Raw genomic sequence first — 13,177 nt, 5'->3', positions numbered from 1 at the left:
TTTTGAGTTATTTTCTGATTAATAAGATTGAGAATTATTCGATCTAAATTCTTTTCTTCAACTTTTCTATTCGGTTTGATTTTCGATTGGGACTTGAATTGGTATCAGAGCCAAGTTCAATCGTCGATATCAAATCGAGTAACGGAGTTCACGTAACCGTCGATAGTGTTTTTCCGGAGCAGCGATAAAGATACACGTACGATGGCAGTAGGTGGTGTATCTGTTGAAACCAAGTGGGATTTCATTCTTTGGTCGTTTACGGAGTTGGCAACTAAAAGAAAAATATATTTTCTTTCTTTTAGCAAACGCTTTAACAAAAGTAAGAATACTCTTTTGTTTCTTTGTTGTAATTAAATAAACACAAAAAGGAGTAAAATAAGTGTTAGGGGAGGATTTTCCAATCCTAAGGATAATAGATCCTCAACTACTATCAGGATCAGGGATCCTCAATTCTGTTTGAATTAAGGATCCTCAGAGAGTGTCGCAGGATCAGGATTCAGGATCCTCATTGTTATCCTTACACTAACGATTGTCTACCTTGTATGTGAGCTTGTTTTGCAGGAGTATATGCATGGACCAAGTCTTACCGATATTCTTGGAGAATATGCTCTCAATATTCCGCACGTGCTTGGCCCTTGTGAATATTATGGAGATCGTGGGAAGCTTGCACATTTAGCGGATAGTTAGTTGTTTTAGTCATTTCTAATTTTAAAAGGGGATAACAAGCTTGAGTTAGAACACTTGGCTATTTTAGCAAACACACACTCTCGAAACAGCTCTCAATATCTCTCAACAGTTTACTTAGCGATTTCATACATTTTTGCACTTCTGCACGCTAGTGATCCTTGTAACAAGCTTGTTATCATCCCGAGTTGTAACAATCTTTTGTTTAATCTTAATTGGTGATCGGTAGTTTCCATCACCCGAGGTTTTTTATGCCGGAGATCAACTCTTGATCAAGGGTTTTTTCCTCGTATAAATCCTTGTGTCAATTGTTCATTTCATTTGCAAGTTATTTATACATGTGTTCAAGCATCATTCCTCACAACAAAGATTTGGTTGCATTATCCTAGCCTGATTTTTTACCAAAACAATAAGGAAGCTCAAAAGTCAACCCAAGTTGTTTGAGTTACGATTAAAAAGAGAAAAAAAAACAAGGTCAAGGTTATTTTTTTCTTTTGATTCAACAAGGAGATTAAATCATTAAACGCTGTTTTGGGTTGGACAAGTGGGTTCGATTCAAGATTTATTTTTATTCGGATTCACGCGAAGGATTCGCGATCATATTTGCGAGTAGACAATTCGGTTTTGAAAAGTTGTTCAAGACTAATCAGTTGGTATTCGTTTTGACGGACTGGAGCGAGAGGGTAAATTTGGCACTTTCTAACAAGTTGATGTGTGTAAAATGCAACATATAAATTACATCAAATAAGGCATAAAACTAACCCTTTTTAAGTACTAATGTTGGAAAAAGTGTACTTTTTGTCTTCCTTTTGTATTTTCAGGATTAAATGAGCTCAAATTAACAAAAGAAGCAAAAAGACAGCTAAATCTAACATAAATACAAGAAAGGGAACAAAAGTGGACTGCCCGACCCCTCAACAGCATCCTCCCAAGCAAAACAGAGAAGACAGAAGACTGAACACGCCCCGTGCTCAGCAAGCACGGGGTCGTGCGCAAGAAGCAGCAGAAAAGACAAACCTGTAGAAGCTTCTATTGCTCACCACGGGGCCGTGCCCAGTGAACACGGGGGCGTGCCCAAAGTACTGCAGGCGCATTAATTGTAATTGCAAATTACAATTAATGAGGAGAGATAGTGTCAGACGGGCACGGGGTCGTGCCCAGGCTTCTGTTCAGCCTATAAATAGGAGTGCTTGGATCCATTGCAACTCATCCTTTGGCACACCACCTCTCTCACACTTCATCCACCACCCATCACCATCACAACACCATCATCCACCACCATCATCCATTGTCCATCATAGAGTGTGTGAGTCATCTCGGGATCCAAGACTGATCGTAAGAGTTCTTGACAATCAATGCCATGTTTTCCTAAGTCTCTTACATCACTTGGTGAAGACAAGTGTTTAGTGTAATACTTTTTATTTTTAATCTTTTGCACTTCTTAATTGGTTTTGTATTAATGACTTTAATAACTAGTTTCTTATGTTGAAGGTGATTCTTCCTTATCGTTTGTCCGTGGTGTCTTGGCATTATTTTACTGTCTATATAAAATAAAAGATTTTCACCATTCATATCTCCACGGTCTATATGGAGGTATGTTGGCTACCTGGTCGGGGGTTAAGGGAACGGTTTGGTAAGGGTCTTGCCCTTGTTCAGCGTTTAGAGGTCCTACAAGGGACCTGGGTCAATTTTAGTAGGACCTCCTTCAATACCCAAAGGTATTGGATGGCGGGGGTCCAAACTCTTTGATCCCCTCATAAGTTAACTACTATTAATACTATAACCCGGCTATTTAGGACTGTATCCCTGCTGACTCAGACTACTTAGTCGAGGGTAACGTCACCTCCAAAAGAGGGGCCTACCATAATTTGCATTAATAACTTAATTAATTATCTTTCAATAATCCGACCCTTTAGGATTGTATCCTTGCTGACTCAAACTACTGGGTTGAGGGTAACGTCGCCTTCAAAAGAGGGGCCTACTACAATAACTAAGATAATCTCTTAAACAAGTGCAAAAGTGCGAAAATAATCAAAGGTTATACTAACACACGAGTCGGATCCAAGTGATTCATCTTGTCTATCTGTTTTTATTTTTATTTTATTTTTCAGCATTTAGTTAATTTTATTTTTCTTAGTTTAAAAAAATCTTTTTCTAACATTTTGATTTGATTAGACGTTGAGGATAAACCGGTACTAAAAGCTCTTGTGTCCTTGGACGACCTCGGTATCTTACCAACACTATACTATGTCCACGATGGGTGCACTTGCCCATATGTGTGTTTAGTGTTAGTAAATATCGTGTTTTATAAATTTAAAACTTGGCTAAAGTGTAAAAAGGGCTTAAAATATATATCTAAAACATATACACACTTACATGCATCACAAGTCGGTTAGAGTATATCTAATTCAAACAAGTTTCTTGTTCAACAACTTTGGTTGCTGCTACGTTTGTTTTAAATCGACAAGCAGGTTGATTTATAATCAGAATTGAATGTGCAAGGTCAAAGTCCTTGGGTTAAACAAGTTGGTTTGATCAAGTAATTTTTTTCGGGTTGAATGAGTTTGGGTTTGCCTGAGGCTTGAGTTGGCAAGGAAGAACCGAACAGGAGGATCAAGACCAATAAGAGGATTGCTAAGAAGATCAAAGGGCTGATCGAGTTTCTTCAAGAAGTCGCTACCCATGTTTTAGTCGCGAGGTTTGAATCAAGATGAGCCTAAATTCTAAGGGAACACATTATAATCCAAGTAAGCTAGTGTTTGCTCAAGATCGCAACCGAGTTAATGGTGGTGCGAGTTCTTATGACCAAAGGACGAGTCGTTTTCAAAGGACTAGTCGAGTACAAGGTCGCAAGAATGTTCGAGCTAGGAAGGATCCGAAAAACACAGCTAGAGATCAACATGCGTTCTATGAGAATCAAGATAAAGAAGACATGTTAAAGCTTACCTATTTCGAGTCGGAAATTAAGGGGGTGATTGTTGGCGGTAATTCCCAACTCGTCACAAGTCGGTGATGGGAAAAAGGGTGACAAAGGAGTTCAAGTCACAAGTCGATGAACTTGAGAGATCAATGTTGACAAGTTTGTTATAATTGGTTATGTTTCCTAATTACATTATAATTATATTTGGTAAATGTCTTGGTCACCAAATTAAGGTTATTTGGTAATGTCTTAGTCACCAAGTTAGGGTTAGCCTATATAAACCAAGGTAGGGTTAGGCATTATTAAAGAAACAAGTGTCGAGAGAAGAGACTACAAAGAAACCGAGTTATGGTTTGAGAGTTTGTAATCAGTTTTGAGTTATTTTCTGATTAATAAGATTGAGAGTTATTCGATCTAAATTCTTTTCTTCAACTTTTCTATTCGGTTTGATTTTCGATTGGGACTTGAGAATTATATAAAAGATAACTCAATAGTCATACAATAAAATAACTAGCATAACTTGACCATTGTTCGTGTACTTAAAAAGTTTTAACTTCTAATGACGTAGTGGCATTGGAGAGGTAAAAACTATTCCTTCATTCTTAAGCCAGGTTTATGATTGAAGGTTGAATAAATTTAAATGTTTTTTTATATGAATGCCTAGTATTCTAGTGTTTTTAAATGCATAAAAGATCAAGGATTTGTTTTTGGTTTGTAAGTGAAGACTTCACAAGTTGTTATCCATCATGGACTGCTCCTATATGGTATTTGAGTTCGTGAATGTCTAATTTTTCTTTTAAATGTATGCATTTCAACTATATCTAAGAATGATGTTATAACAAACAATTTATCATAGGGTTTAATTAGTACAGTATTCTGGATAATGTCATTGATCAATACTTTGTGGTGAACGGACATGCTACAGCCTTTATGCTATTCTAACACATTTCATTCAGGTTCTTCTAGATTTCTTTGTAGCTTTGGATCAATGTTGGTCCAACTGTTACTTCTTACATATGATTACCCACAACGGCCCTTAGAGCTTTAGTAATAGAGTTTGGGCCTATATCTGTTTGGACAAGGTCACCTTAACCTTTGAGCCTAATAAAACGATTACAACATGGTCTACTCATTCCTTAGTTTTATGTATCACAACTATATTTGTCAAAGTTTCTTATTATGTGAAACTGTAAGCGTATTTTAGCACACTACGACTTACAGATATGATACTCCTCTATCTTAAATCCTATGTATTGTAAGGATTTCATGGATGTTTCCATAAAACATTAATCATTATCTTAGCATTATCAACTAATGGTCGTGTTTTTGGTTGATCTAATCAAGTTGTGATCTTATTTATTAGAAGCTTTCAAGAAGCTCATGGATCGTGTTGGAAATCAGACCTTCTTCAACATAATCAAATAATGAATTTAACAAGAAAAACTCTTTGATTAAAATTGAAGGTACATAAACCATAACTATAATCCCTATTTATACTAAACAACCTCTTGGAGAGCAAGTAACATACTCTTATAAGGAAACCAAACAAAATAAAAGTAGTACAAATCTTAAATCTTCATACTAAAATAAATTAAACCAGTTAGCATATTCCAACTTTGGAGTATTGACAAGATTAGTTCAAACAACCACCACCTAATCTTGTCAAGTTCCTCCCAGGTCTTGAATACCAAGTAAAACCTGAAGTTCTTCCACCTTAATACTCGGTCTCTTGTGTTCGCTTTGCATCAACACCTTTGTTGCAGCCGACACAACACAACACCCCTTGTTTCTGACTCTTTTAGGATCACACCCAAAACTTGTCCAAACACTTGAACCATCAATTACAAACATGGCAACATCCTTTCTCTTCCACCTTAATCAAACCCGCTACTTCAGCACCTTTGAAGTCTGCTGTTGATCCGATCTAACACTGCACTACACCTGGGTTTTCTCCTTTGATCAAGCCTACAACCACTGATCCTTGATTGCTATGGTTTTGTTTTTGTTGTTGTTGATCACAATCTCAATCTCAATCACTATAACATGTTGCTGTCATTTAGTCAACAAACCCTTTTTGCAGCTGTCTTCTTGATCGCAACAACCTTTTTTCTTTCCCTTTAACTCCCCTATTTACGTCGAACCCCTTTTTTTCACTAAAAAGTTTCACCCTGCACATTGGATGGTTCCCACGTGTAGCATCATTCGGAATTAAACGTAACAATAGTTGACTATGTATTATTATGTGACTACATGATTTTGAATACCCATTTCGTGATTACGTGATTTCATTATAGTATTTATGTGAAACCTCACTGAGTAATTACGTAAAAACAAAACATGTAATACATAACATTTCATATGGGATACCTAATTTTCGTGTGTAATAACCTATTAAGGATTAATTATATACAAACATTAGCCAAATCAACCTATAATAACCACATAATGTCATATATTAGAGATTGAATCACATAATAAAGCATAAAACAATCAAGTTCTTATTATTGAATTTGTAATCACGTAATAAGCATAACTGTAATAACATTAGTTATAACAAATCATATTGAATATGTAATCACGTAATAGATTTATATTGAGGGCATGTTTGGCAACAAGCTTTTAGGAGCTTTTAGGAGCTTCAAGCTTCAGGCTTTAAAGAAAAAGCTCCAGGCCCAATAAAAGCTTTGTTTGGTTGAAACAGGCTTCAGGCTTTTAGATTAGTTGAAAAGCTCTTTTTGAAACGCCGGTGGAAGTAGCGTTTAAAAAACCTACAAGCTTTTAGGGTTTAAATTACTTAAATAACCTACAATCCTCATTATTCCATATTGAAGAAAGGATCGATCGTAATCAAAAGACAGGTACGCATTTTCTTACTTAATTGAATTTAATATCATCTTTTGTCTTCTTGCGTGTTGCAATTTTCAAACTGGAATATGAATTATCAAAGGATCGATCGAAGCAAAAGCCTGGATAATGGTCTCTGTGTGTGTTTACTTCAATTAGGCACTTAGTTTGACTGCTCATAGTATGATCTGATGCATATATTAATTAGGTAGATTGAAGGTTACCATGGCACTTTAATTGAAATAATATGATCTGAGTTGAACAAATTGGGATAACAAACAAATTAATAAAAAAAATTTCCCTGTCCATCTTTATGATATGCATACATGGAGTGTTTTGATTTTCAGTCATAATATGCCTCTTTAATATAGTATTATGATTTTAAAAACCTTGTTTCTGTCGTTGTGCTTTTGTTGGGTGGATTATTTTCAAAGTTATTTGTTTTCATAAGGAAGCCATCGAAGGCTTTCCACAAATCGAGATTTCGCCGTAGAAGGATCGAATTGTATCCGAAGAACATGGAATACAAAAAAGTAATAAGAGAGGCACACATACCAATCAATCGTATCGGTCGTATTCTTGAATTTGGTTACTAAGACCATGGGGTATGGTAGGACGTGGGTTGGAGGCATGGTGCGACACGTGGACTATGGGACACCCAAGACCAAAAGTCAATTTCAAAGGGATATGGTGGGGCGTGGGTTGGGTGGCGTGGAAAAAAAACTAATTTAAAGGGCTAGTGTTCTTGGCCAATGAGGTTCCGCCATGTCATGTGGTAGCCCCGCCCCACGCCCGGCCTTAAACTCCCGCCCAAGTGCATTGCTATAACTTTTTGTTGGATTCAACATATACATGTGATCTAGTTGCTGCATACTATTATAAGCATATGTACAAGGAACCATGCATGACATCACCTCAAACGGGACTGGCTTGGATGATGGAAGTTTTAAATGGAAATCCTATACGATGTGTAAACGCATTCAGAATGCATCCAAACGTGTTTACAAAATTATGCAGAGAGCTCGAATCAAACTATGGATTGCAGTCGAGTGATAGAATGTCAACTTGTGAGAAGGTGGGGATATTTTTGTATACATTGGCATTGGGTTTATCTAACAGGGATGTTGGGGAGCGTTTTCAACGTTCTGGGGAGACTATTAGTAGAGCCTTTCATGAAGTTCTAGAGGCAATAGCTGGTAGAGGTAAAAGTTTTCAAGGTCTAGCACGTGACGTTATAAAACCAAAAGATCCGACTTTTCAATTCGTACCACCTCAAATCTTGAATGACAAAAGATACATGCCGTATTTCAAGGTATTAAATTGATTAATGTCATTCCTACTTGTGTACTTTGTTACTTGACTGATGTTCAAATTATATACAGGATTGTATTGGATGTATTGATGGTACACACATAGGGGCCTGCATCCCAGAGAGTCAGCAACTACCTTATATTGGTAGAAAAGGGGTACCAACTTTCAACGTAATGGCAACATGTGATTTCGATATGTGTTTCACATTCGTATCGATCGGATGGGAGGGGTCAGCACATGACACGCGTGTTTTCATTAACGCGACCCAAAATAGTAAATTCAACTTCCCACAACCACCTGAAGGTAATATTTCGAATTACTTACATATATATTTGGAATTGTTTCATGTTACTTTTAATAAATTCTAACGCCTTTTGTTTTTCAACTCCTTTATTAGGTAGATATTATTTGGTTGATAAAGGATATCCAGATAGAAAAGGATACCTTGTTCCATATTCCAAGACAAGATACCATCAATCTCAATTTCAAAGAGAGCCCCCGAATAATATGCAAGAAGCTTTCAACCGTTCGCATTCATCTTTACGAAGTCATATTGAGAGGTCATTTGGAATTTTAAAGAAACGATTTAAGATACTTGGTAAAATGCCCAAGTATAGCGTGCAAACACAAATTGATGTTATCATGGCTACATTTGCATTGCATAACTATATACGTAATTCTCAAGAAGATTTCATGTTTACCGCAATGGAGCAACATCCAAACTACATACCACAAGATGAACTGCATGATGTTCGTAATAATGACACAAGCACTAGCGGTCTATTTGAAGGAACATCGAATGAGATGAAACATGTTCGCAACGAAATTGCTACTTTGACATGGAATGCACGACATTAATGATTTAATAGTATTATATTATGTTATGATTGTTTGTCAATAACTATATTTTATTTAATTGAAAATGATCATGTTTTATTCATTTGAGAAATAACTTATATATATATATATGTGTGTGTGTGAGAGAGAGAGAGAGAGAGAGATTACGTTTAGTATTATGTTTTTTTAGTTATGCCCATTTTGGTCATTTTATACATTTTATTAAAAGCTCCAGCTACTCTGCCAAACAACTTAGTATCTAAAAAGCTACAGCTACCAGCTACCAGCTTCCAGCTACCAGCTTCCAGCTAACAGCTTCCAGCCATCAGCTATCAGCTACTTTTGCCAAACATACCCTGAATGTGTAATCACGTAATGATTTGTGTTGAATATTGAATGAGTATTCAAAATCACTTAGTCTTGTACTATTTATTCAAAAATCACGCAATCATGTAATGAGTATTCAAAATCTTATAATTTTTTAAGAAAACTATAGCAATAGGCCGCTCGAATTAAAGAGAATGAAATGTCTGTTAATACAGTGTAACTAACAAAAAATACTAATGTATGAAAAAGTTATATCTGTTTGAAAACCCAAAGAGAAACTAGCTCACTTAAGAAAATACTAAATTACTCTTCCTGTCAGTAACACTTGTCACCCACTCCTTCTCGCATATACTTCGTACGTGAATTATGTATTATAGATGATCCAAGCACTATATCTAAATATAAAAAAAAAGTTAACTAATAAAAAAATGGCTATATAGATCTAGGGTAAAGTTCTTGTACAAATAATCTTAACATACTAAACATACAAATTGAAGGAAAACTCAAAAAGACAAGGTGGCATTTTTGTAATTATCAATAACTATCAAAGTTACTCTACAAATATACCTAAAAAAACCTAACCAGTCCCCCCTCCCAAAAAAAAACCTAAACCCCCCACCCCCCCACCCCCACCCCCAAAAACCTAACCCCTCCCCCCCCCCCACCCAAGCTAAAATGCTAAAAACTAAACCCTCAAAAAACCTAAAAAAATCTAAAAAAAAAAAAAACACACAAATTATTTTATTTTATTTTTTTAACATTTTTTATTAAAAAATCGCTACTTTTAGTAGCAGCCAAATTTTTTTTTTTTTGCTAACGAAATGTAGCGATTTTTTAATAAAAATGTTAAAAAAAATTGTGTTTTTTTTAGGTATTTTTGGTTGTAACTTTGATAGTTGGTGGTAATTACAAAAATGCCACCTTGTCTTTTTGGGTTTTCCTTCAATTTGTATGTTTAGTATGTTAAGATTATTTGTATTTGATCTTTTGCCTATAGATCTAAATATAAAAAGAAGTTAACTAATGAAAAATAAAAATGACTACATACTTATCTAAACATAATAAAAAAGTTAACTATACATATAAAAAGAAATTAACTAAAAAAGAGTCAAACAAAAATAATGGAACATGGCCCATGCAGGTCTCGAACCTGCGACCTTCGCGTTATTAGCACGACGCTCTAACCAACTGAGCTAATAGGCCTTTTTGTTTCCTTGGCTAACAACTATTTATATAATTACTATGTACGCATCTTTTGCCCATTTTAGGGTTTCTCGTTTCATCCTTCATCATTAGAACACTGAACACAGTGAAGAAACAAAGACTGCCTGAGTTCTGTGTGACGGAAAAACAATAGAATGGGGAAGTCGACGGTGACGACGAAAGATGATGCACATGCTCTTTTTCACTCTCTACGTTCTGCTTATTCCGCTACCCCTACCAATCTCAAGGTTCCGATTTTCTCGATTTTTATAATTTACCTAAATTTTCCTATTTATTTAATTAAGCCAATTTTCTAATTTCAGATCATAGATCTGTACGTTATGTTTGCCGTCTTCACCGCTCTGATTCAGGTAATCTGTTATTTTCTTATATATCTATTGTTTTGTTTCAATTCATTCATTAGTAGCGTGATTAGATTAGATGATAATAAAATCGTTGACGTTCAGTGTTTGATTGAATTGTTCTAGTTGTAGAGACTTTCTAATTTTGCAATCTTGGTTTAAAAAAGCGCTGAGGCGCCCTGAAGCTATTTGGTTCCAAAAGCTTTAAGCCAAGCTTCAAGCACGAAGCGAGAGCTTCACGTATACGAAGGGCTCAAAATAAAAAAAATATTTGTACACATCAATATGACATATTCTACTTGTTAATCAATAATAAACACAAAAACATGATTAAAAAACACACTTAACAAATAAAAAACATAATTAAAACATAAATTAAAGTCGATTATTGGAGAAAGTATGAAGAATCGATGGAGAAGAGGGAGGGAGTGGCTGAAGATGTTTACTAACGTTCTTTTTTTAGGGTAGCGGGCCTCAGTTAAACCCTATTAGAGACTATTGGGCCTAAATTAAAAACCTAATTCTGACCTGATTGGGCCGAAGGGTCGCTTCAAACCAATGGCGCTTCTGGCTTAAAGCGCGCTTCAAAACGCTTCACGTGATTTGTCGCCTCAGAGCAAAAAAAGCGACAACACTAGCGCTTCATCGCCTCACGCTTTAAGCTCGCTTTTTTAAACCAATTTTGCAATTATGCTATATGTGGAAGTATCGAAATGGGCTTTTGGTATGGGGGGCGATAGATAAACTTTCTCCTTAATATCAATGGTGTAGGGCTATAGTTAGGATTTTTAGTTTTAGTTCTACATATAGGTTTGGGGATAGTAATCGAGTCGAGCTATATCTGAGTTTGCCTAAGCACGAGCTTGGCTCGTTTTGAGCTCTATGTCTAATACTCGAGCTCGGCTCGTGAGTGAAAATAATTTATGCATAATTTCTCATTTGTCAGGCAACACTTGTTACTTATTAGTTATAAATAAATAAAGCAAGTTCATTGGATGGATTTCACGTGTTTTGGTTATTACCAGGTGGGTTACATGGCCATTGTTGGTTCCTTCCCGTTCAACTCATTTCTCTCAGGCGTACTCTCTTGTGTAGGGACAGCCGTTCTTGCTGGTAAGATTAGACACATTTGACTATATGTTGTTTGGGTACATTTTGTTTCAGTCAGGGTAATCATGTCTTGAAAAATTATTTGTTTATTCTTTTGGCTACAGTCTGTCTTCGTATCCAAGTAAACAAAGAAAACAAGGAATTCAAGGTATGTTTTTTGTTCTTTTTTAGCTATATACTTTCAAACAGTTTTGATCAAGGTCACATCATTTGTATAGGTGGCAAAATGGATGGGTTGGTTGGGTTAAGTAATAGGTCCAAACGGGCAACCTTTTGCTACGGATGGGTTGACTCGAAACATATTTTGCCCGAAAAAAGTAGTTAAACCTTAGTCACGGGTCAATAATGATTATAGATTTATGTTGTTTTAATCGTCTATTTTTTTAATAAAATGATTTTGAATGTCTTATGCTTTTAAAGTTTTCTTTGGTCGACGTTTGAGTTTTGACCCATTATAGATTAAAAATAGAGCTAAATGCCATTTTAGTCCCTGTGGTTTGGGCCATTTTGCCAGTTTAGTCCAAAGGTTTCATTTTTTACATGTGGGTCCAAAAAGGTTTCACCGTTGCCATTTTAGTCCACTGGGTTAACTTCATGCATTTTTTCTGTTAACGAGAAGACCAATTCGGTCATTTTATATGTAATTCTGTTAACTAGAAGGGCAATTCCGTCATATAAAATGACCGAATTGGCTTTCTCGTTAACGGAAAAAATGGATGAAGTTAACCCAATGGACTAAAATGACAACGGTGAAACCTTTTTGGACCCACAGGTGAAAAATAAAACCTTTGGACTAAACTGGCAAAATGGCCCAAACCATAGGGACTAAAATGGTATATAGCTCTTAAAAATAACATTACCCGAATGGACCCACATGGGTTGCCTTCTTTTATAACTGTTGTTCCCAGAACATGTATTCCTGATATTAAGAAGGCGAAATTGAAATTATTTTGATGTCAAAACATTGTGCATGATGATCCATACCTTCATTTGCAATCTCCTTAATCTTGACATGTGCTAATTTGCTTATCAAATTGTTGCAGGATTTACCTCCTGAGCGCGCTTTTGCGGATTTTGTTCTGTGCAATTTGGTCTTGCATTTAGTGATCATGAACTTCCTTGGATAACTTGTGTATCTGATATTGAGAATTACCTGAATATCTTTAGGTTGTTGCTACATGAGACTCGGATACATACAGAATTCACTGTTCAGACCTTTTGATTTGCCAAAGTAACTTTTATCTAGACCCATATATCAATCACATAGCAAACCTGAATATCTGAAATTTTGAATGTCAAGTCATATTTGAATTGTTGTGTATGAGATTCTTTCAATTGAAAAAAATTTTATCTTCTTTCAGATGTGTCAACAACTGTATTCGGCTGCTCTCAGTCGTTAACAACAAACTTCACCGTGTAATGTCTGCTTTCAACGTGTGTTGATGATGTCGCTTAAAAATTATACAAAGTGATAAGTGTGATCATCAATGAGTATCTCTATACATAAGAGTGTACCAGAAAATAAACGGACACCTTAAAACATTTGGAATATGAAACAATAACCATAAACATAAAATAT

The 13,177-nt window shown here is 35.7% G+C and overlaps 2 protein-coding genes and 1 non-coding gene across 3 annotated transcripts; 2 read left to right on the top strand and 1 right to left on the bottom strand.

Annotated features, from left to right (window-relative positions):
* The first annotated feature begins 7,352 nt into the window (after positions 1 to 7,352).
* On the top strand, positions 7,353 to 8,617 carry LOC110944530. Its single transcript, XM_022186190.1, has 3 exons — positions 7,353 to 7,760; positions 7,831 to 8,062; positions 8,157 to 8,617. The coding sequence occupies exons 1-3, from the start codon at positions 7,353 to 7,355 to the stop codon at positions 8,615 to 8,617; spliced, it is 1,101 nt and encodes a 366-aa protein (XP_022041882.1).
* A 1,435-nt stretch (positions 8,618 to 10,052) lies between these two features.
* TRNAI-AAU lies at positions 10,053 to 10,126 on the bottom strand. Its single transcript has one exon. It is a non-coding gene; the product is annotated as a tRNA-Ile (tRNA).
* Positions 10,127 to 10,208: 82 nt separating this feature from the next.
* LOC110865001 (dolichyl-diphosphooligosaccharide--protein glycosyltransferase subunit DAD1) lies at positions 10,209 to 12,953 on the top strand. Its single transcript, XM_022114181.2, has 5 exons — positions 10,209 to 10,374; positions 10,450 to 10,497; positions 11,514 to 11,601; positions 11,703 to 11,746; positions 12,642 to 12,953. Exons 1-5 carry the CDS (start codon positions 10,282 to 10,284, stop codon positions 12,723 to 12,725), a joined length of 357 nt encoding a protein of 118 aa, XP_021969873.1. The 5' UTR covers positions 10,209 to 10,281; the 3' UTR covers positions 12,726 to 12,953.
* Positions 12,954 to 13,177: the final 224 nt, after the last annotated feature.

This window comes from Helianthus annuus, chromosome 6 (assembly GCF_002127325.2).
Source record: "Helianthus annuus cultivar XRQ/B chromosome 6, HanXRQr2.0-SUNRISE, whole genome shotgun sequence".
Taxonomy (NCBI): domain Eukaryota; kingdom Viridiplantae; phylum Streptophyta; class Magnoliopsida; order Asterales; family Asteraceae; genus Helianthus; species Helianthus annuus.
The sequence above is the reverse complement of the archived record's forward strand: the minus strand, read 5'-3'. Positions and strand labels throughout refer to the sequence as shown.

Excerpts from the sequence above, each read along its gene's own strand:
- LOC110865001 (XM_022114181.2), top strand. The coding sequence starts at position 10,282 with ATGGGGAAGTCGACGGTGACGACGAAAGATGATGCACATGCTCTTTTT. Across the intron at positions 11,602-11,702 it reads AGGGACAGCCGTTCTTGCTG|TCTGTCTTCGTATCCAAGTA; the intron begins GTAAGATTAGAC and ends TTTTGGCTACAG. Across the intron at positions 11,747-12,641 it reads AAGAAAACAAGGAATTCAAG|GATTTACCTCCTGAGCGCGC; the intron begins GTATGTTTTTTG and ends AAATTGTTGCAG.
- LOC110944530 (XM_022186190.1), top strand. The coding sequence starts at position 7,353 with ATGACATCACCTCAAACGGGACTGGCTTGGATGATGGAAGTTTTAAAT. Across the intron at positions 7,761-7,830 it reads GATACATGCCGTATTTCAAG|GATTGTATTGGATGTATTGA; the intron begins GTATTAAATTGA and ends AATTATATACAG. Across the intron at positions 8,063-8,156 it reads CTTCCCACAACCACCTGAAG|GTAGATATTATTTGGTTGAT; the intron begins GTAATATTTCGA and ends CTCCTTTATTAG.